At 51.5% G+C, this 22,662-nt stretch overlaps 1 protein-coding gene across 8 annotated transcripts in view; it reads right to left on the bottom strand.

Annotated features, from left to right (window-relative positions):
• Positions 1-2,740: 2,740 nt before the first annotated feature.
• TRAF7 (TNF receptor associated factor 7) overlaps positions 2,741-22,662 on the bottom strand; it is a 59,857-nt gene continuing 39,935 nt past the window's right edge. For 7 of the 8 annotated variants that reach the window (XM_069062974.1, XM_069063009.1, XM_069062989.1 and 4 more), the window contains 17 exons: positions 22,183-22,299; positions 18,784-18,876; positions 17,555-17,588; positions 15,504-15,687; positions 15,010-15,144; positions 13,391-13,608; positions 12,907-12,980; positions 12,391-12,439; positions 12,078-12,205; positions 10,446-10,528; positions 9,778-9,817; positions 8,883-8,999; positions 5,514-5,636; positions 4,602-4,721; positions 4,163-4,294; positions 3,909-4,028; positions 2,741-3,502 (listed from right to left, as the gene is read on the bottom strand). In XM_069062974.1, coding sequence (XP_068919075.1) covers positions 3,488-3,502; positions 3,909-4,028; positions 4,163-4,294; positions 4,602-4,721; positions 5,514-5,636; positions 8,883-8,999; positions 9,778-9,817; positions 10,446-10,528; positions 12,078-12,205; positions 12,391-12,439; positions 12,907-12,980; positions 13,391-13,608; positions 15,010-15,144; positions 15,504-15,687; positions 17,555-17,588; positions 18,784-18,876; positions 22,183-22,299 — 1,782 coding nt within the window. In that variant the 3' untranslated portion in view covers positions 2,741-3,487. Of the gene's footprint in view, positions 3,503-3,908; positions 4,029-4,162; positions 4,295-4,601; positions 4,722-5,513; positions 5,637-8,882; positions 9,000-9,777; positions 9,818-10,445; positions 10,529-12,077; positions 12,206-12,390; positions 12,440-12,906; positions 12,981-13,390; positions 13,609-15,009; positions 15,145-15,503; positions 15,688-17,554; positions 17,589-18,783; positions 18,877-22,182; positions 22,300-22,408; positions 22,535-22,662 lie in introns of those variants that run through there. The other variant, XM_069063015.1, reaches the window with a different exon arrangement.

Below are 22,662 nucleotides of genomic sequence, written 5' to 3'. Positions count from 1 at the left end.
GCCAAGGCCTGGCAGGAGAGGGCTGCTGGCCTCAGTGCCCAAGGGACAGAAAGGCTAAGTGGGGCTGGCTGGAGGTGGAGACAGTAGGAGACAAGAAAGCTTGTGGGCTGGGCTGGTCCTAGGCTCCCTGGACCACTGGAGGGTGGGGGAGTACCCCTCACAGGCAGGCCCAGGCCCCCTCCCCTCCCCTTACTCCCAATCAGCCGCAGAGCACAGGCCTGAGGACCAGAGGTACAGCACAGGAACTGCTTATGATTGGGGATTCTTGCTGGGGAGAGGGGAGTCTGCCTCCCTTGCTTAACTTTCTTTCTGGGGTTGGGGGTGGTGGTGCCTCAGTCCCAGCCCCCCACCCTGGCCCTATCACAGCACAAAGAGACCAGTCGTAGTAGCCTGGTCCTGGGGTGAGTCTGCAAAAACAGCTCCTCCCAAGGCTCCTGCCCACAGACTGACCCTGGGTCAGTGTGCTTCCAGTGACCCCACCCCTACCCCCACCCCCAGAGGGAGAGGCATAGACCAGATAATAAGCTATAGAAGAGTATTAATTTATTGGAAATGAGCTGAGGCAGATTTTCCCAGAGATCCAAAAGGGTAAAAACTTTAACTTTAACAAATATATATTTAAAGAAAGAAATATTATTGATTCTATAGAAAACCATTTACCAACCAAGAGAAAACTGGATTTTAGTTTGAGACAAAAGCTGTTGGAGGCCAAGGACACCTGTCTTGTCTGTCTGTCTGTCTGTCCGTCCCTCAGTGGCCAGACCACTTTCCCAGTAGCACAAACAGGAGGCGTCCCATCCCTGCAGAGGGTGGGATCAGTGTGCCTAGGGGCTCTGAGAAGTCTCCATCCCACGCCTGCTGCTCTTTCTTCATCTCTCTGCGTTTGAAGAACTAGAAGGATGTGCCTTGTTTGCTGACGGGCTGCGTCCCCTGGCACCGTTCCACAGAGACCTTCCGGCACTAGGGGCTTCCCTTCTCCTCCTCTCGGGTGTGGCTGCGGCCCTGGGGAGTGTGAGCGAGTGTGTGTAGAGGGAACACACACTGAGGCGGGCTCTTTGTGTGGTAGCTGCCTGGCTGGTTTGAGGGTAGCTGTGGGTGTGGATACGTCACACAGAGTGGGGCTTGTGTGCTAGGATGGAGTGTGTGGATATATCCTTGTATGTTAGCACACGTGGGTGTGTCTGTGCAGGGTGGATGGAGGATGTTGGTGTATAATTCCGTGTGTTTTGGCCCATCTGTGCGGGGTGTGTGTGTGAGTGTGTGAGTGTGTGAGAGGGCATGAGTGCTCCAGAATGCACCAGTGGCTGTTCCTACCCCAAGTGGCCAGTGCAGACCCCACTCCAAGTCTGATGAACGCCTTTGCTCGTGCTCTGAAAAGTGTTGTGTGCTCCTTCTTTTTCTCCCCCTTTACCCTCCATCCTTCCTGAAGACTCCTTTTCCCTCACTCTCAAAAAGCACCAACTGGTCCCATTGTTGTGTTTGCTGATCAGATGTGTTGGGCACAACTTTTGACATTTCTTAAACACAATTTTTTTTAAAAGCCTAAACTAGCTGTTGTGAAGACTATGTATGTGTGAATCCCAAAGGCCTCTGGGCCGGGGAGACAAGTGTAAGGACATAGTGTGCTCTGTGCTGGTCGTTTGGTCCAGATTCTGTATTGTGCTACATTGTTCCAGCTGTCCATCTCCCTTGGTGCTCCCCACGCTGTGTGTGCGTGTGTGTTTGTGTGTGTGTGTGTGTGTGTGTGTGTGTGTGTACAAACGCTGCCATCTCCCTGGTGACTGGTGGTACCCCCTTCCCGTGGGGCTTTTGGTTTGCTCCTTCAAGTCTGAGGCTGGGCAGGAAACATCCAAAGCACCGGGACCCAAGGTTCCCTGACACACCCAAGAGGACATCATGGCCTTGTCATTGCCACGGTGGATGAAGTTCACAGCACCCAGGCCATCCGTCTGTGCATCTGCTCAGTGTGTGTCTGAGGGATCTGGGCCCTGGACAGACTGGAATTTCTAGGATGTGTGCCCGGCCCTGTGGGATGGTGAGTGGTCTATGCAGCCGTCTGCGCTTCCTGCCATCGGCTCTCAATAAATGTCAGAAAATGAAAGTGCTGGCCAGTTTTTTGGGGAAAGTGGGGAGCTGGGATCCACAGAGATGATGACATCTGGTTATCAGAAAAAGCATAAATGTGGAAGTGATGCTACCACCACAATGATGACTCATTTTGGAGATACTGAGGTACATTCGTCTTTCATGGGGGAGGTCATCATGGGTTTTCCATGTAGCCTCAGGCAAGGTAGGAGGATCAAACATGGCACAGGTCGCTGGGAGAGCTTCTGGGGGTTTCTTCTCTCAACCACTGGGGGAGAGAGGGGATAGCTCATTTTCTTCTGAGGTGGTGGACCCCCAAAGGCCTGGAGAGAATACAGGTCAGGGCTCTGGAGTCAGCAGATGGGGTAGCTGAACTGGGGCAGTCAGACTGCATCTTGCACCTTGCTTCCCATGGACTTGGAGCCTGGTATTCTCTGGGAACCTCTAGATTCATGTCTCCTGACCCCCCTTTCATAGGTCCTAAAGAAAACTTATGAAAATCATATTTTATGTTCAAGCACATGTACATATGTACTTCTGTGAGTACAGCATATGCACATAGATCTCTCGTTCCCACCTGTGTACCTGTTATGTCCTCAGAGTCAAGAGACCCCAGCCTAGCCATGCCCAGGCCCCAGGAACTCAGATTCACCGCCACTCTCCATTTAGATTTTATTGTCAATGAGAAATAATCAAATCTATATACAGTCTAAAAACCGTAAAAAATGTGAGTAAAAATGTACCCAAGGCCGGTCCCTTGCCTGATGAGGGGTTTCTGTGATGTGGGGAGTGTGAATGGAGGACTAGTGTGGGCCTTGAGTATCGTACCTGGTGACCCTGGGTAAGCATCCCCAACAGCCCACCCTCTGATAGGAGCTTGATAGCATCTTGGCAGCACAATGAGCAATGATGGGCAGGAGGAAAGGAGTGTCTGTGTGCGTGGCCCAACCAGCAGGCCCCAAGTGCTGGGGAAGCTTCTATTACTGTCTACAAAGGGAAGGGAGTGTGCCCCTCTTTTCTAGGAGTGGTTGGGGCCACCTACCCCCACCCCTCCAGGCTGCTCAGACAGGGGCTTGGAGGAGCTGGCTGGAGTGCTGGGTTTATCACGAACATGTGCACTTGTGTAAGTTTGTGAAGAAGTCCATCATGGGTCCATTTAATGTTCCATCCTGTCGCTAGGGTGGGGTGGGCAGAGCAGGAGGGCTGAGGTACCTGCACTGCCCAGGAGGGTGCCCAGTACCTGGGGCAGCAGCTTGGGGCAAAAGTTCAGGAGCAGCTGCTTGGCTGACTTGTGTGTGGCAACCATTCCTGGGGATTCCCTCCAAGGCTCTGGCCATGGGATGGCACAACACAGGGCAAGGATCTGGTGGTTGCTGGGGGACGACTGGCCTGGACTTTCACACTAACACGTCCAAACCTGTGAATGAAAGGTTTCAGAATGATCCAAACCAGCTCTTAGGCCAGGCCCCCACTTCAGACATCTTTGACGAGTGATCCAACCTGCCTATTACTTAGGGAAGCCTATCCACCAAGTATCACTGAGACTTTGTAGTGGGAGAGGCTGGGAATATCCCCATCAAAAATGGGTAGACATGAGATTTTTTGTTGACTCCTATGGCTCTGAGTAGGGACTGCATCACCCTCACCCTGCTCTAGGCCTTTCTCTGAGGAAAGAGAAAGAGGACACTGTCAGATGGGTTGGAGAGGTCCCCTGGGGCATGACTTCCTAACCAAACGGGCAGCCCAACTCTGCTCTTGGTGGACCAATGGGAAGGGTCAGGACCTTTTAAGAGATGAACAAGGATGTGTTCTTAGCCACTCACCTTGACGGTGCTGTCTACAGCTCCGGAGAAAAGCCGCCCTCGGGAGACAGCCAGTGCAGTGACACTGCCCTGGTGTCGAAGGAGGGTCTGTGTGCAGATCATGTTGTCCATGCTCCAGACCTGAGGAAGGAGAGGGAAGGAGAGCAATGGGCCCTGAGCTCTGACCAACACAGGACCAAGTCTGGTGCCAGGGGCCTTCCCTCTCTCACTGGAGGCACTCCCAGAGGCTTCCAGCTACCAAGCCCAAGACATACCCTGAGTGACCGATCATAGGAGGCGCTGAAGACTTTGGTCTGGTCCGGGGTTGAGATGACTGCCAGGGCATATACTGTCCCCACGTGGCCTGTCAATGTCCGCACCTGCTCCTTGGATTCAATATCCCAAACCTGGGGAAGAAGGTGACGCAGAAGAATTGTTGGGGGCAGGACGACAAGCATCCCAAAGGGACCTGCCAGACACAATGATGAGCAGATACAGTGTCTGACAGACAGGCAGACAGAGACAAATGAGATAGGTAGGGGACCACAAGGAAAGACAGGTAAACACAAAGAGGTAGGTGCAGGAAAAGGGGCATAGTAAGCAGAAATAGCACTTTCTGCCTGGGAACTCCCCAGGCTGAGCCCAGAATCAGTTGGCAGCTGGCTGGGTGGGCCAGGTCAGACAAGGAACGGCTGGGGGCTCTCTCTCTCTTACATGGATGAGGTTCTCGTAGGTCCCGCAGACAATGTGGTGATTTGTCACTGCGATGGAGTAGACACTGCCCCCCGATGTCTGTAGTACGTGGATACACTCGAGGTTTCGGATGTCCCAGATCTGTGGCCGAGTGGAAGAGGTCAGGCTCCAAGTGGTGGGATGGAGGTCTTTCCCATCTCCCTCTTTCCTTAGCCACTTACCAGACACTTAACGTGTCTGGGAAAAAAGCCCTGTCCTGTTCATCAGGGAGGGATATCTAGGTCTACCTCTCTACGAATGGGGGAAGCCCAAGGAGAAGGCTAGGTTGTGGGGGAAGGAGGCTGCCGAAATCTGTTCAAGCTCTGCCTCTTCCTTTCCATTTCTGGTGTAGCACAGATCTGGAAGTTGCTAGGGATGTGATTAGGGCAGCAGTCGCTGCTGCATAGCTCTCCTATTGGGGTTTCCAGGGGTACCCTTGAGGCTAGGCTTCAATCTCCATGCTGGAGCATTCCCTCAGATGGGGATAGTCCTAAGATATAGAGACAGATAATCTTGAGAACATCCAGCCATTTGATTTCTGCCTCCAAATACCCAACGTGCCACTTGCTGTGCTGTCTTCTACTGCTGGGGTTTTCCCTATAGAACTACATCCTGACCAGCACCCACAGGAGGCAGCTGCCAGGGATGAGACAGACACCCACTCTCCAGCCTGCCGCTGGCCTCCCCTCTGCTGGAGGCTGAAAGCTGTGGTTCTCAGAGGAGGTGGTAGCCAAGTGTTGCCATGGAGACAGGCCCTGCTCCCTCCCCATAGTATCACAAATGGGCTGCTTCCGGAGCATCTCTCAGGGCTGGGATGGGGAGGGAAGGTTAGCTAGGCCAGGCCAGGCCCCTGCTTTAGGCAGCTCCTGGTCTCTGGCCCTCTGGCCCCAGTACCTTGATTGTCTGGTAGGAGCCACTGTACAGGTAGTTCTGAGAGGCCACCAGGGCCCGTACCCAGTGATTGAGGCCTGTGAGCTCCTTCTTGAGCTTCAACTCTGTGCCCACAATGTCCCAAACCTGCAAGTAAACAGAGCAGCTGGTGACTAGGGGCCCATAGGAATCTGCTAGCAAGCTCCAGTAGGCTCAGGGCAGGACAATGTCCAACGGGAGCTGTCTTTGCTGACTCTAGCCCCCTCCCAAGGGCTGTTCCACCTTTCTCTTCCCTCAGACCTCCTCCTGCCTGCTTGCCTGAAGACTTCATCTCATACCAAGGCCCTGTGCTGAAAGCTCTTTTTTCCCTGCTTTATCTCAGTTCCTTGACATCCTCCCCAACTCTTTCCTTTAGTCCAGTCCTTGGTGAAGAAGGGGGGGAGGGGGTCTTTACCTGAAAGGCCAGCTCCTCTAAACTTGCCCTGGGTCTTCCCTGGCAGAATTCCTCCACGATCACTCCTCCCTCTAATATCCCCTCTCTCCCATCTCCTGGTTTCTTCCCTCATGCCCCTCCCCTTCCCCACTGGCTAGCAGCTTATATATCTTTCCTTTCTCAGTCTAACGTTTTCAAAAACCATCTCTGCTTGCTGCTTTCCCTTTGCTGTCCAGCCCCCCATCTCATCACTCAACTGGAAGTGTCCTCTCCAAAGAGACCTGATCTTTGGTGATCCTTGCCTTGCCGAGCCTGCTGGCCTCTTCTCCGTGCCCAGCCTTCCCGACACGTGGCCCACCTTCTCCTCTCTGGGCTCACGTGACATTGCTTGTTGTCTTGGTTCTCCTCCATGCCTGACCATTTTTCCTTGGTTTCTTTTGTGGAATCATCATCCTTATCATATCCTCTGATTGTGGATATACTCCCAAGGCTCTGTCCCGGGCCTTCTCTTCTCCTCTCTCCCCTCTCCCTTGCTGAATTCCTAAGCTTCCATGGGTTCAATGTACAGGAATCCTACATCTTTTTGCTCTGCCTAGGTCTCTCTCTTGAGCTCCAATACTGTGTCACAAACTGCCTTTTGGATATTTAAAAAAAATCAAATTAATTAAAAAAAAAATGAAGATCTGCCTTCTTTCCCTGACACTTACCTGTCTCTCCACCTTCCCCCCATTGAAAGAGCAAGCAAAACACAACCTCAGTTATAAACCTGCCCTATTGGATATTTCTCAAACTCGCCTCACACAGCCAATCCATTTATCACCCAGCATTTCTTGTGGGTATCTCCTCTTTATTTCCACAACTACCTCCTTGGTTCAGGCCCTTATCACCTTCCACCTGGCCTGTTGTCTCTCCAATGCATCCTCCACACCGCCATTACAAGCGAGTCTGACTATGTCACCCCCTATGACCCCTGATCACCCTTGTATCCCATATAAGCAGCTCTGCTTGATATAGAAAGCTTCTGACAGCTCGGTACCTTTCAGTCTTTCCATCCTTCTTACACATGCCTTCCCTCTCTCCCTCCTCTACGGGCCTTTTCACTGGCTGCCCCCCATTCTTTGGAATGCTCTCTCTCATCACCTAGGACTCAAATGGAAACTCTGTTTCTCTTGAAACCCCCACCTGCTAGTGTTCTCCCTTTCAAAACTACCCTGTATTCACTCAGTGCACACACATACACATATGCAAACACATGTACACATGTGTGTACATACACATGTGTGTATAAATAAAACTGTGTGTATGTACATATTGTCTCCCTGGTTAGAATATCAGCTCCTTGAGGGCACAGATTTCTCACTTCCCTCCTTATATTCCTAGAGTTTATCACAACTGCCTGGCACACTGCTGTTGTTGTTCAGTTGTTTTCAGTCGTGTCTGACTCTCTGTGACCCCACCTGGGGTTTTTGCCATTTCCTTTTCCAGCTCATTATACAGATAAGGAAACTGAGGCAGAGAGTGAAGTGACTTGCTCAGGGTCACACAGTTAGCAGCATCTGAGGCCAGACTGAACTCAGACCCTGGCACTCTATTTGCTCCACCATTTAGTTGCCCCCTGTGCCTGGCACACGGGAGGAACTTAAAGCCTTGTTGGCTGATTGTTCTTTTATACTTGTGCACATTTCAGTGTTTGACATGTGTGCGTGCTCTGCTGTCAAGAACCACCAGAAGGAATGCTGGGCAACTGGGAGCTGCAGAGTACTGTGGAGGTCTGGAGGCCATGGAAGTGGGAGGAGCATTAAAGTTAAAGACCCAAGCTTACAAGAAGGTCCTCTCCTGGGGCCCCAGAAGCAGCCTACAATTTCTGGTGAAGCCTTGAGGGCAGTTACAAAGTCCTCTGAGGCTGAGCAAACAATTGGTCATCCTGACTCTCCCTCTGTAGGAAAGCCAAGTGGGTTGAGGCTGATGGACAAGGCATGTGTACCCTAAAGCCCGGGCATCGTGGGCATCAACATGCCAGGGGGAGGCTATTCAGGAGGCCTAGGTGTGCAGAGCCACACAGTGTGGGGTATGTAGTGGGTACTTCTGCAGGCACCACCACATATGTGTGTCTGCGTATGCACACACACGTACACACACACACACACACACACACACACACACCCGCCCAATAAGGAAAGCAGACCCTAAGCACCAAGAAGATTGGCCAACCCAATCCCAGCTAGGTTTCCCTTCCTCCTCTATCCTGCACTCTGCCTTTAGTAATTTGCCTCCAAAGATGAGTAAAGCCAGCCTCTTGTGTCTCTCCCCACCACTATCAATCCTTGTGTCCCCCCTTCAAACAGAAGATGTTTTTTTCCAAAGGACTTAACTAGCACCTACGGAAATATGATCAAATAAAATGAGTATAGAGAACACAGAATTGCTGAGCTGTACTGCATGGGGACCTTAGCTGAAGACAACTCTCATTGAGCCATGGAGGTTGGCACAATTTCCTGGACTACCTAGCATTTTAATCAGGCTCTCCATTTGTGGTCAGTTGCCCAAACCCCCACATAGCCTCTTCCCAATACCCAGACTCCTCCCTCTGATAAAATCTAGCACCTCCCCTAACTTCTCCCCCCAACTTCTGTGGCACCCATCCTTGCACACACACCACGCACCACTTCCACATTTGTATCTCTCTACCCCCTTCTATGAGTTACAGTCAGTCTCACATTCCCTTTCCTAGAGGAATATTCACCGGGCACCACTAGTTCACTATACTCTTTCCCTCGACCCCTTAAATTATATACAGTTAAAACCAGGCATAATCCGGGCCCCCTGTCGTGTGTGTGCATGTGTGCGTGTGCATGTGTGCGTGTATGGTGCGTGCTGCGTGCTGTGCGCTGTGTGCGTGCGCACTGGTGGCCCACGTCTGGCAGGGCCCTGAGGCCCCCTCGTCTCCAGTCTCTCTGTACCTTGATGGCTTTGAGGGAGCCACTGAAGAGCATGTTATGCGAGGAAACCAAAGTGCAGACAGGGTTGTCATGAGCTCGGATGGTGTTGACCTTCTGCAGGTTCTGAATGTCCCAGACCTAGAGGGGGAAGAGACGGGAGCTAGCGGTGATCCGGTGCTCTGGAGAGGCGTCTGGTACTGGGCTTGCAGCTTCCCCCTTTCCCCGTTAGATTCAGTCAGGCCCCGGTGCCTTCAGCCTCAGTGAGTCTGAGAGCTGGGGTCCAGAAAAGACCCATCTCCCACCTAGGGCTCCCAAGGGCAAGGGCCCAGCTTCAGAAGGCCTCGTCCCTTCGCGCCCTCCTCGCTCTGGGCTTCCGTGGTTAGGGATGCTAGGGCTGGAGGTCAAGTACAGGTTTTTAAACTTGTTCCCAGCTCATCAGTGAGCCCAGGGCAAACTGGTTTTCCATGGTCTGAAATGAGCAGGAGCGCATGATGCTGGGTCATGGCTGAAGCTGCAGTCGATGGTAGAAAAGGTGAGAAGGCACCATGTGCTGGAAGGAATACCTCTGCTCTCTCTCTCTCAGGGAGTGGAGTGGGCCTGGACGCTGAGGGTAATAAGGCAAACAAAGGCAGGGAAAGAAGACCTGATGCCTTCCTGAAACCGGCCCCCTCAGGTGAGCAGGCCTGGAGGAATACCTGTGGAGGCAGAGATGCAGACTCTCTCCTTGAAGGTCCCTACTGCTCAGGCTATGGCAAGGTTTCTTAACTCTTTCTGGATCTAAGCATCCCTCCCACATCTGTCCTGAAGCCGAGTGATCTGGGAACCTGGGACGCCACTGCCATCTCTGCAAGCTGTGCTCTGGGGAGCAGGATGCCCAGCCCCTTCCCCACTCTCTTCCAGCCTGCCCCACACTCACAATGATGGTACAATCTGCAGATCCACTGTAGAGCTTGCACCTGGAGAATGAAAGAGAACAGCTGCAGTGACATGGCAGAGACCTCCAGCTGGTACCTAGCTCTCAACTGCTGCTCTCGTCTTAAGCTTCAAAGGCCATAGTCAGGATCAGATACCAGGACCCTCAGGTTCTTCCTCAACCCATCTAGACACAGGACCCAAAGCAACCTCCCCAAGCCTCGGGGTCAGTTCTCTCATCTGAACAATGGGAGTACCCCTGCCTGTCATCTCCATCCCTGTCCCTGATACTGTGTACTGATGAATGTCTGGAAAGCGTTGTGCAAATATGAGCTGTGAAGTAATTACTGTGCACATTAGCACTGAATAAATCTGCAGTCTACACACAGCAAAGCTGCTATCTTGGCAGCATCTGGCCATGAGTGGCTTGCTGAGCCCCTCCACAAAGCACATCACAGGCCCCTCACTCACCACCCCACTCCCACCTGCCTGAAGGCTGCTGCCTTGTTCCAGTGGCCTCACTGACCCAGGAACTTCTCTGGAGAGCTACCCAAGGCTTATGCCTCCACCCTCGGTACGCTCCCTCACCCCTTACAGACTACAAACACTGTCATGCATACACAGTGTTGTCACAAGTGCAAAGATCCAGTGAGCGGCCTTCTGCACACTCACCCCTGGATACAGAGTGCGAGCACAATGCCATCATGGCCTTCCAGGGTCTTCTGGCATTTGTAGGTCGTGCAGGTGTCCCACACCTAACAGGAAAGATAGAGTTCAGACTGCAGACCTGGCCTGGACAGGTGCCCTGACCCAGGCTGGAAAGTCAGCTGATGAGAGGAAGCAGGGACCAAAGGAGGGCCTGCCACTTGCAGCTGTTTCCTCTCACTCCTGACAACAAGCAATGAGGCCCGAGGGTCCTCCCCCCAGCAAAGAAAGCAGTTGCCCTCTGGAGAGATGAGGCATCATGGTGTGGAAAAGCTGACTGCACAAAAGAGTCAGGGGTGGTGGTGGTTGTTGTTGAGTCATTTCCGTCTTGTCTGACTCTCCATGACCCACTGGGGCTTTTTTTGGGCAAAGATACCGGAGTAGTTTGCCATTTCCTTCCCTAGATCAGTTTACAGATGAGGAAGCTGAGGCAGACAAGGTTAAATGACCTACCCAGGACCACACAGCTAATAAGTATTTGAGGTCAGATTTGAACTCAGGAAGATGAGTCTTCCTGACTCTGGGCCCAGCACTCTATCCACTGTGCCACCTGGCTGTCCCAAGAGTTCTAGCCAGGCAATTTACTTATAGACCATAAGACCGAGGTCCTGGATCTCTCTGTGTCCCATTTCCTTGAAGCAGCTGGTCTCTGAAATCTCTTCTTATTCCAGATCTGTGATCCCCTGGATCTAAGGGCCCCTGGAAAAGCCCCTTGTGAAGCTTTCTAAGCACAGCCCCGTGCTGGCACTTGCCAGGAATGCAGATGCCCGCTGAGGAGGTGAGGGCAGGGAGCATGGAGAAGGTCATGTGCTCAAGTTCTGCCTGAGGGAGCACAAGGAAGGGGGGGAGGGCTGCCCTTTGGCCCTGGAGTCTCATAGGAAGGGGCCAGGAGACCCGGCTGCTCCCCCTCACTTCAGACACACAGGCCTGGGCCCAGCCACAAGGGCGGCTCGGTAGGGCAGCAGATGCTGGCATGGGAAGCTGTGGCTAAAGCAGAATGACCCAAAGATGTTTCTATTTCCTTACAGACTGTGGGGGATCAACAGCTGCCACTTCCTGCTTCATCCGGGGATTTGAGCCACCGAACAGCTCCACAAGGGCTGGTGGAACCTTGGGAACTCTGGTGTTCTCTTCTCCCTCCTAAATACTGCACAGGGTATGCTCCCAGCCTCCCAAATCAGTGGGGGAAAATGCCAGACTGAGGCCAGCATGGCCATCGTTTAAGGAGGGTCTGCAAAACAAAATCCTTTCCCAGATAGCTCAAGCAAGTTCTGTTCCCAAAGCTCCCTGACCCTCGATGGGTCACCTTCAAGGCTGCCAGAGGCTGATAAACTTGTGTGTGAGCTACTGTCAGGGCAACAGGTTCAGTCAAACAGACTCCGGAAAAGCCAGCATTTGGAGGCCAGAGGAGGAAATAATGATACTCTGTTCCCCATCACCCCTGGGGCACAGGGAACAATGGGGAGTGCAGTCGCCATAATGCCCAGAGCTGTAAAAACCCAAAGTAGTAGGAGACCATGGGACAATACAACACCATAACCAGGCCTGAAATTTGTGCCCTAGGGACAGACGTTCACGTTCCCAGGGGACCCAGCCTACCTTTATGGTTTTATCTGATGAACCACTGAAAAGCAGGTCCCCCATGGAGTAGACACAGAGACACCATACAGGGCCCTGGTGGCCCACAAAGGTCCCTTTGCACTTGAAGATCTGCTGGGGGTCATAGGCTGAGAAACAAAAAAGAACTGTGAGGCTGAAGGCCACCGACTGGTCCCTGCCCCTGGGGTCAGGTTCACATTGGCACTGGGCTCTGCCCTGCTCCACCCTAAGCCCACCCCAAACCTCAATAAACATCAGAAAGCTCTGAACCCTTTTGGAGAAAAGACAGATGGAGGGTGAATGGAATACTTACATCCCAGGATTCCCATATTTAAGCGGGCATTGATATGAGACAGCTCATCCTGAAAAACATGGGCAGGGAGAGTCACGATTCCTGCTCCTTTCCCCTCACTGGCATGGCGCCAGGGCCCAAGGGTTAGCTTCAGACAAAGGCTGGCCTTATGACTAATATCAAGTAATTTCATGAAGGGGAGGCTCTAGTCAACCTATGCCCTATAAAAAGTCCAATTGCATGGAGATGAGGGAAGGATCCCATACTAGTTGGAACCTCTGTGTGTGTGTGTGTGTGTGTGTGTGTGTGTGTGTGTGTGTGTGTGTGTGTGTGTGTGTGTGTGTGTGTGGTGGAGGGAGCAGTGGGGTGCCAAGGCCCATCCCCTGCCCTATTGCTGGAGATCCCAGTTTATCACTTAGCCCCAGAGAAGCTCAAGCTCCAGCTCTGTCCCAAGTCTGAGTCCCCCTGGAATTTGTGCCCAGGGCTCTAGGAGCTGCAGACAACAGGACTGACCCCAAAGGCCAAAGGCTTACTTACATTCAGCATGGATGCATCCCGTCGGAACTCCATGAGGTCTTCACTCAGTTTGCTCTGGTTCTCATCCAGCACATCTAGAAAGAAAGAGTCAGAAGGCATGGCCAGAATTAGAGCTTCAGGCAAGAGGAAGAAGGGAGGGTGGGGGCACCCCTTGGGTCAGTGGGCATTGTTCGAGTCGGGCAACCTTGGTTGCAGGTATTGCAGAAGGTACTCACTAACTTTACTTCACCACCAAGGATGCTCAGAAATTGGAGCACATGATTTCTCTAACTCTGTGTCTGGCCCTGGGGCCGAGGAGACAAGCACTCCCCAAAGCCTGTCTGCTGACCCAGGAGGGGTTCTCAGGAAATGCTCCATTGGGCACTGGATTCTGTGGCAGATGAGGCTCAACTCTGGCCAGGATCCAATACTGCTAGAATCTCCTTTCCTCTGGGGGGGGGGCCTATAAGGCAGGCAAAGGGGTGACTGGACTTCACTCCCATACCGAATTTGAGCTCCAGGTTCTTCTCCAGCTGGTCAATCTTCTCTGACAGTTTCCCTAGCATCGACCGGAGGAAGGCGATTTCTTGGTCTTTCTGTGCCAGGGCCACATGCATTTCATGGAAACGGTCATCTGTCTGTTGCAAGAACTCCTTCAGGCCTTCGAACTTACAGGTCTCCAGGTGAGTTTCATAGGTGTCCTGATTTCCTATGAATGTACAGCTTGGGGAAGAAGAAGGCATGGCTGAGCCTAGGCCCCATGTTGTCTGCAGGATGCAGAGTCCTCCCATCCCACCAAGGGCTTCAGTCAGTAGTTGGAGCTACCAATATCCCCAGGGGTCTGTATTATCCACTAACCCCCTCCCCCCTGTACTAGCTCTCAGAATCCCCTCTTTAGTTTCCTTCCTTAGGGCATGGAGGAGGCCTTCATTGGCCATCTGGATGCTGGCATTGCTGGCATCTAGAGTAAAGAAATGCTCCCCCTGAAGGTAGTTAGAAGCAAACACTTTGGAAAAGGGACAGGGTCAAAGTAGAAAATAGAATAAGTGGGGGGCGGAGATGGAGGGAAATATAGTTAGTCTTTTGCAATATAACTACTATGGAATGTTTTGTGTAACTATACATGTACAACCTATGTTGAATTGCTTGTCTTCCCAGTGGGTATGGGTGAGGAGGGAACAAGGGAAAGAACCTGGAAATCTAAGTCTTTAAAAGGAAATGTTAAAAAAAAATAGTTTTTTACATGTAACTGGGAAATAAGATATACAGGCACTGGGGTATAGAAATCCATGTTGCCCTACTAGAAAGTCAGACTGGCAGGGGGGATGGGGGAGGATATGAGAAAACAGATGGCGGGAAGGGGTATTCAATAGGCTCATTGTCTTGGGGTGCAGGGTAGGGGAAAAAGAGGGAGAATATTTGTAACTAAAATCTTATGGAAATGAATATTGAAAACTAAAAATAAATAAATACATTGTAAATTTAAAAAAAAAAAGAGAAAGAGAGAAATCCCCCCCCCCCCCCCCCCCCCCATTGCTTGGAAAACATCCAGCCAGCATGTACTCCCTGGCAGGGTTGGGAGCAAACCTCTGTAACTAGGTATCATAGTGGAGAGTTTTGGACTTGGAGTCAGGAAGACCTGAGTTCAAATCCCACCAAAGTCACTTACTAGCTATATGAACCTGGGCAAGTCATTTAACTCTTAGCCTAAGTTTCCTCATCTGTAAAATGGGGAAAATAACTTCCCAAGGAGTTATTATAAGGATCCAATGAGACAGCCTAGGTGAAGTGCTTTGTAAATATTAAATTAGTATGAAAATGCCAGCTCTTAGTACTATTACTGCTATTAGGACCCATGAATCTAGACCTCCCTCAAGGGACAGGCTTCTTATCTTTGCACTTTGACGTCAGAGAATGAGTTTTAGTAGCCCTTCACAGCTATTTTCATAAGCAACAGCTTCCTCCTGGCCCTCAGAACCTTCCCAAGCAAGTCAGAGGCCCGGCCAGGACTGCCACCACTTAGCTGAGGCCCAGTCAGGGTGGTCCCCCCATCTGCCAAGCAGGTCTGCTGCAGCCCCCCTGTCCAGGCTCAGCCCTGCCTGGGGCCTGGCTAAGGCCACTCACCCGTATTTGGAGTGAGGACACTTGATGTGCTCACATTCTTTGAGATGGGCCTCCAGGTTCATTTTCAGCAGAGGGGGGCAGCTGGGGTTGTTGGGGCATCTCACAGGTCGGTAGTCACAGCTGCCTTCATGGTCTCTGCTCAAGGACACAGCAAGAATTTGAGCCTAGGGATTTCACCTGGGGAAAGCCTTGCCTCCAAAACTTCAATTAGAAGCCCCTCCTGAAAGTGGGCCACCAGCTGGAACTAGAGAGAGGTGCAAGTGTACTAACAAATGGGGAGAAGATGGCTGCAAAACTCCTGAAAGGGCTAGGCCAGGGGTGGGAAATCCTGCAGCTGTGAGGCCACATATAGCCCTTCAGGTCCTCAAGTGTGGCCCTCTGACTAAATCCATTTGGTAGGCTCCCCACCCTGAGCTAGGCCCACCAGGGAGGAGTCCCCAAAAAGCAGAGGCTAGAAGCCCAGGGAACAGCTACTCCCAGGAATGTCCACTTACTTCCTGGAGCTGAGTTTGATGGTGAAGGGGCAGCCACGGGGGTCTACCTCGAAGGTGGCGGGCTTTCCGCTGCCCACAGTGCGGCAGCCATGCTTACAGTGAATGAAGAGCTCGCCAATCTGCTCAGCCACGGCGATGTTGTTCACCACCACGGTCAGTTTGGCGTTGTCCACTGGGCACTTCTCTGAAGGAGAGGGTGAGATGGGGCGAGTGAGGAGAGGGCTCTGTACCCTATGCAACGGGAACCCCTAACGTTCGTGTGCTTTGTGCTTGTCCTCGTTGTTCTTCCCCTGGCACTGTCAGGGCTTTCAAGTTCCCAGGAAGCCAAGACCCGAGCCTCCCTGGGCAGACAAGGCATCTCCCTTCCAGGGAGCTGGTAGAGAAGTTAGTAAGGGACTGGAGTGAGGGAAAAGCTTTGTGGGGGAAGACAGTACCCTTGCTGGGGCCAGGCCTCCCTTCCCTGGGGAGCCTCTGCTTGCCCACTTCCTTCCCACCCCACCTGCTCACAGTCTGGCCTGTTAATGTCCTTCAGAGAAGCAGGGGGCATAGTGGCTCCAGGGGCGACTCATTTGAGAACTTTCAGTCTCCACGGAACTATTTTCTATATTAAACCACATCTTTATCTGAAGGAGAATAGAGGTGAACAGGCTGGTGCTACAATAAATAGAGTGCTGGGCTTGAATTCAGGAAGACCTGAGTTCAAATCTTGCCCCAGATACTTGCTAGTTATAGGATCATGAGCAAGTCATTTATGTGCTTCCAGCCTCAGTTTCCTTCTTTGTAAAAAAGGCCTGTTAGGATGATTGAAGAAGGTAATATATGTAAAGTGCTTTCCAAACTTTAAAGTGTTATCTAAATGCTAGCTGCTATTATTATCATTATCCCCAAGTTATAAATGAGGAAACTGAGGCCCAGCAAAAGGGACCTCTATCAACTAGTGTGCCAACATGGAGTTGGGTCAGGGTGTTCCTAGAAAGGCTGGGACTAGAAGCCCCTGTCAGCCCTTGCAGGGGATAACCCAAAGACCCTGAGAGGAAACTCCTCTGTCCTTTCCCAGGGGCACAGACAGGTTTTCAGATCTGGGAGTCCAAGGGAATGATGTCATAAGACAAAATAGGAACCTAGAACATCCATCCCAAGATCTCTGACCTTCCAAAAGCCTGCCGTAAGTCTCATTCAAGCTTGGGTAAGGGGAGGGGTAGGAGGCAGTGACTCAGAAACTGGCTGACTGTCAGGCCAGGTATTGAAGAGATGTTCTCTCTGAGGACAGGAGGTGCTAATCATGCAGGTGGGAAGGGGAGATGATGGGCAGACCTCAAGGATGGCAAAAGGGACTGTCAGACAGGTGGGATATTTGGCATCTAGGTCATAGTTACTAAGCCCCAAGATGCCTACTCCCTGACCCTGACCTGGGCTGACATTTCTCCACCTGACCCAAATCCTAACTGATCACTCCTATACAGAATACCATCTAGAGGTGAATTTCAGGTGAGAGCTCAGGCTCACAGCTGTAGTCACCTTCAACCAGATGGAATTAGCGCTTAGGGGCTAATGGCCATTTTTTATTCTCTTATTGAAACACCTAGCTATTTTAACCGTGTCCCCTTGAGTGACTGTCTGAAACAGGGCACAGGCATCCCAGAGGACCTGACAACCTCCTGCCCTGCCCCACTTCCCCCCTTAAAGGTGAACAGAAGTGCTGGAGAGGTTGCAGAGCATATTCTAGACCATTCTTGAACCCCTGGTCTCTCCCTTCCTCTCCATTCCCCACCCCCCTTCAGAAGCTCTCAGGCATCTCCGATTTGCTCTTTGGAATTTTAATCACAGCAAATCCCAAAAGCACTTCGCTGCTAATGGTGACAATTAGGCCGGAGCAGCGGCATCCATCAATAATGCCAGGCAGCTTAGAGAGGCGGCACCCTGGGATGCCCTTAAAAAGCCCTTCTCCAGGCTGTGAAGTTGGCTGCATTTTTTTTACAGAGGAAAGTTAACAAACTGGCAGAGATACAAGGCAGGCTTGCAGAGTGTGGTGCAGAGGACCGAGTACCTACCAGACTTTAAGGCACATCTTCTACAGAATGTGTGCTGTGGAGACAATAAGAAAGTGGGCTCATAACAGGACTCTTATTCAGATAGTTATCAAAAGCTGTCAGTGGTTAAGTCTGTCTGGGCCAGGCCCCCACCCCCAGCCCTGTACCAGAGGCCTGCTGCTTGGTTAAGCCCAGGCCAGGAGACCTGGTAACTAGCCCGGTTCACACACAAACTCATGTTCTGGGAACCAGAGCCCAAACCCCCATGGTGGGAAAAGCACATTGAATCTGGAGTTAGAAAACATGAGCTAGCATCCCAGGGGTGTGACTATCTCTGTGGCCCTGGGCAAGTTACTTAACTTCTCTTGGTCTCAATTTCCTTTTCTGTAAACTACAGCAGTTGGGTTAGGGAGATATCTCTGAAATCCCTAAACCCTATGATCCCATGGCTACTCCCCAGGGCCCACACTGGGTCTGCCTCTGCCCACTTGGCCCCTGCACTAAAGACATGCAACAAAAGGCCCTTGGGTGGTCTGAAGGCCACAGCCTGGCTGATCATGGTTGCTCTCGCTCAGTGGCCTGGCTTGGCCTGACTCCCAGAGAACATTTAGGGGTGACTTGTTGAAAACTCAGAATCTGCTGTGGGGGAAGTTATGGTAACAACAGAGGTGAACTTGCCCCCAGAACCACGCCCCATGGTGTCAGCCTTGCATGATGATCCAGTCTGGGGCCTAGAAGGCTTCATGTTATTATTACAGCAATGCTTCACTTTGGACATTGCGGTGTGGTATGGCAAAGACAGCTGAACTAGCTGTCAGGAGACCTAGGATTTCATCCACTAATGAGCTATGTAACCCTGAGCAGTTCATGTCCCTTCCCTGGGCCTCAGTTCCTCAGCTGGAAGTGGAGAAGATGGGCCAAAAGGACTTCAAAGGTCACTCCTAGCTCCATATCCAATGACTGTGCCCTATTCTTCCCACTCCCCCTTCCTCCACTCCCACCCCCCCTCCCTAGCCTAAGGCAGGCTGGCTCTGGAGCCTTCAATCCACACCCTTTGCAGGTGGCAGGCTTTCCAAATTCTCTAGCAAATCTCAGTTCAGTGACTTGCCCAGAGGCACACAGCTGCTAAGTGTCTGAGGTGGGATTTGAACCCACATCCACTATACCACACTGCCTCTCCCCCTGAGCAGAGAGAGCACAGCGTGGCCCTATGGCCCTAGTGCTCTGAGGCAGAGGGGGAGGCTCCTCACCCCACAGGTCGTGATTACTGGGTCCTTGAACACGCTGCAGCACAGCTGACAGCACAGCTTCACCGACGGCTGCTCTGCAAACACCAGAGGCTCCTGGAACCAAGAGGAGAGGGGGGGATGAGGATGGTGGCAGGAGAGCTGAAAAGCCACCTGCACCCCAGGCTCCTCCAGGGCTGTCCTCAGCATCCAGGCCAGCCTGGCTTCTCCTGGCACAGATAACCCCTGCCTCCCTCTGTCCTCGGCATATAGGCTGGGCTGGCCACCCTGGGCACAGATACCCCCTGCCTCCCTCTGTCCTTGGCATCCAAGCCTGGCTGGCCACCCTGGGCACAGATGCCCCATGCCTCCCTCTGGGCAGGGCCAAGGAGGACCAAGAAGGAGGGGCTCAAGGAGAGCCCCCAAAGGGACTAGCCTGCTGGGCACCAGAGTGGCAGTGACCAGGCCTAGGCTGGGGAAAAGTGATCCCTGTACTCTTGCTAACTAAGCTACTACAGATGATTGGGGGAGACATTCCACCCCATGCTGACAGGTTTTGAAATTAGTGGGCCAAGGTGCTTGGGTTGTTCAGTCCATGAGCCTCAAGCCAGACCTAACCAGTCAGACCCATCCTAAAAGGGTTATTTAAATGCTTCCAAATGGTCCATTTCCCTCAGAAGTCACAGGAGGGAAGGACACAACACTGCCACAGCCAGGTGACTGGTCATTCAAATGGGCAAGGATCTGATTGAGTGAGCAGGTGTTTAGGGAAGCACCACTGATGCCTTGCGCTGAAGGCAGCCGTGGTATTCAAGTCTAATCCAGTAAACACATATTAAGTGTTTACTATGTGTCAGGCACAGAACCTGGCAATGTGGACACGTACATAAAAGGGAACAGTTCCTGCCCTCAAGGAGCCTCTGTCCTAGCACAGGCAGCCCTTCACCACTGCCAGTCCAGCAACAACCCTCACCCAACGCCAGAGTTATGGTGGGGCTCCCTCCCTGCCTCTGGGAAAACCCCCAAAGCACCCATCATGTGCTGTGTGCCACATGGAGAGAGGTGGTCCACAATCCCAGGAGAGAGTGTCTGGCTCTGGGAAGGGAGTCAGCTGCCTTCCCCAAGACGCCCCCTACCCACACAACTTCCTCAAGGAATAAGCATGTTCTGAACTCAGACCTGGTTCCTTCCTTCCCCCATCTCCTCTAGGGTGAAGGGCCAGCCCTTCTTTCCCCAGCCCTCCCAGGCCTCTTTCCTCATGCGGTTCCAGGGGGCATCCTGATGTCATTTTGCTTTCTTCTCTGCACAGAAGTGCACCCTCCTGCAAGTCAGCTCTTTATGTGCATAGCTTCCTCTTTTGTGGCCTGTAAGACCTTTCAGAGAAAGGCTCTGGGTGGTTTCTGCCTGTGTATCCCAGAGCTCAGTAAAGTGCCATGCACCTTGTGGGAGTTTTAGTAAATGTCTGCTGGAAAGCAGATGCCTGCCAACTGGGGACCAGCTAAACTAACTATGATACCTGACTGTAATAGAACATTGTCATGCTGTTGGAAATGAAGAATATGGAATATTGAGAGAAGCACGGCCAGGTTAGATGAACTCTTGCAGAATGAGGTAAACAGAATAAGGAAAACAATATATACAGTGACAACAACGAAGACCAAAATGCCAAAACTGAATGCCGTATGGTTATGATGAGCAAGCCAGGTCTTAGAGAAGAGTTAAGAAAATGCACCTCTGTTCCTTTTTTGCAGAGGTGAGATACAATATAGTGCGTCTATTGTTGGTCTTGGTTGGTATCTTGCTCATTTTTGCTGAACGTTTAAAAAAAATTTTTTTTTCCTTTTTGTTACAAGGGATAGCTTACTGGGGAGAGAAGAACAGAGTGACATATCTGGAAATTAAGGTGATATGAAAACAAAAGATGACAATAAAAACTGAGAACAAAAAAAGTTTAAAAAATACATGTTGAATTAAACTAAACCTGCTGAATGAAGGACACTGGAGAAATGGCTAAGGAATTGGCTCCTTTTGCTCAGCAATGAAGAGACCAGCACCAGGGCCTTTAGAACAGTGCTACTGGGCTAATCTCTGGGATGACAGGTGGTTCTGTGAGTCCTCTTTCTCCGCAGGAGACAATGTCAGCCTAGATGCTGTGAAAAGAATTCCTGGGTCTTGCAGATGTGGTTCTAGAGGCACAGGTGGGTAAAGAGGGCCAGCGGAAGTGGGGCTGGCTACCCATCTACATTATATATAAATCCTGGGAATAGTTTTCTTTTCTTTTTTTTTCTTTTTTAAAGCAATTGGGGTTAAGTAACTTGCTCAAGGTTACACGGCCAGTTATTTTGTGTGGGTGTTAAGTATCTGAGGCCAGAACCGATCCCGGGTCTCCCGACTCTGGGGCTGGTGCTCTACTCACTGCGCCACCTGGCCATCCCTTGGGAATAGTTTTCTGTAGGGTCTTATGGTTCTCTCCTTTCCTTACCATGACGTGGCAGAAAGAGCATTAGACTTAGGGCAAGTAATTTAACCTCTCTGGGACTTAGTTTCCATACATGTAAAAACAGGAGTTGAATTCGGTGACCTCTGAGGTCCCTTTTGGCCCTAAATCTGTAGCTCTCTGACACAGGCTCCAAGCAGTAGAAAGGGTACCTGCCTTAAGCAGGCTCAGGGACAGGACTCTGCTATTACAGTGAAATAGGGGACAGACTGAGTCTGAAACCACTTTGAATTCTGGGAACTTTATGAATTCAGGGACATGAGCCAAGTTACCCCAAATCACAGACTGCCTGAGTCCAGCCAGCACACTGTGAAACAGAGTAAGATAGAAAAACACCAAAGTCCAGGAAAATCATGAAGAGAACCAGGGTGCATGGAGTTCTGTGCAGTACCACCTGCCATAGAGATGGGAATGCAGAGAGAAAAATGCTATTGATTTCCTTGTTTAATATTAATTCATTCCTGAGGTTGCCTGGGATATTTCTTCAAAGGTCAGTAAAACATTTCACCAAGCTGAGCAGGGAAGGTGCAGCGTACATTCTTACTAGCATGCAGAGGGGGCAGCATTAATTCTCACTTAAGTGCCTTTCAGAGAAGATGCCTTGTGGCTGAGGCTCCTGCTCCATACACTGTTCAGGGGCCACCCTTGGGGGGCCCAGTGTGCTATGGTAGAAAGGATAGGATATGTGGAGCTGGAGAACCTGGCTTCTAATCTTAGTTCTGCTACTGATATCTGTGTGACCCCGAGCAAATCACTTCTCTGGGCTTCACTCTTCTCATCTGTAAAATGGGGAGGTTGAGCTAAATGACCTCCAAGGCTCCCTCCAGCTCTAAATTCTATGACCAACTAGAAGAATACTGGCACCCTTGGGTCTCCACACTGCTGCACGTGCTTCTCCTGACCCCTCCCACAACCCAGATACATACTGGCTCTTCCTCCTCCTCGTGCAGGGAGAACGTGGACCGTAAGGACATGCTGGATTCAGAATGCAAGGAGCGGACAGATATGGCCGAATCAGAGCGACGAGGAGTGTTGATTGGGGGCTGCAAATGGAAGAGACAGAAAGACAAGAATTAGCTTCAAGCCCCACCTCAGGAAATGTCACCTGTGACCTCGAAGGCCACTGCCATCAGATCTGGTGCTCTGGCTCACCTGGCAGCTGGGCAGAGACCTCCGAATCCTCCAAGGCTCTGGAGCCGTGGTGAGGCTCCCTCAAGTCAGGCAACAGTAAGCCAGGGCTTAGCTCAGGTTTGGCTCCTGAGCCCTGCTGCATTCCAGCCTGTGGTGATCCCCATAAAGCAGGGGATGTGAGTATGAAGTTGGACGAAGTCTCTTAAGCATGAGCACGAGTCACACGCTCACATCAACGCATCAGGCTCTGCTCCACCCATCCCACCAGGGCCTAC

Source organism: Petaurus breviceps, unplaced genomic scaffold (assembly GCF_028583685.1).
Source record: "Petaurus breviceps papuanus isolate PSGF00001 unplaced genomic scaffold, PetGlider_PUasm1.0 138, whole genome shotgun sequence".
Taxonomy (NCBI): domain Eukaryota; kingdom Metazoa; phylum Chordata; class Mammalia; order Diprotodontia; family Petauridae; genus Petaurus; species Petaurus breviceps.
The sequence above is the reverse complement of the archived record's forward strand: the minus strand, read 5'-3'. Positions and strand labels throughout refer to the sequence as shown.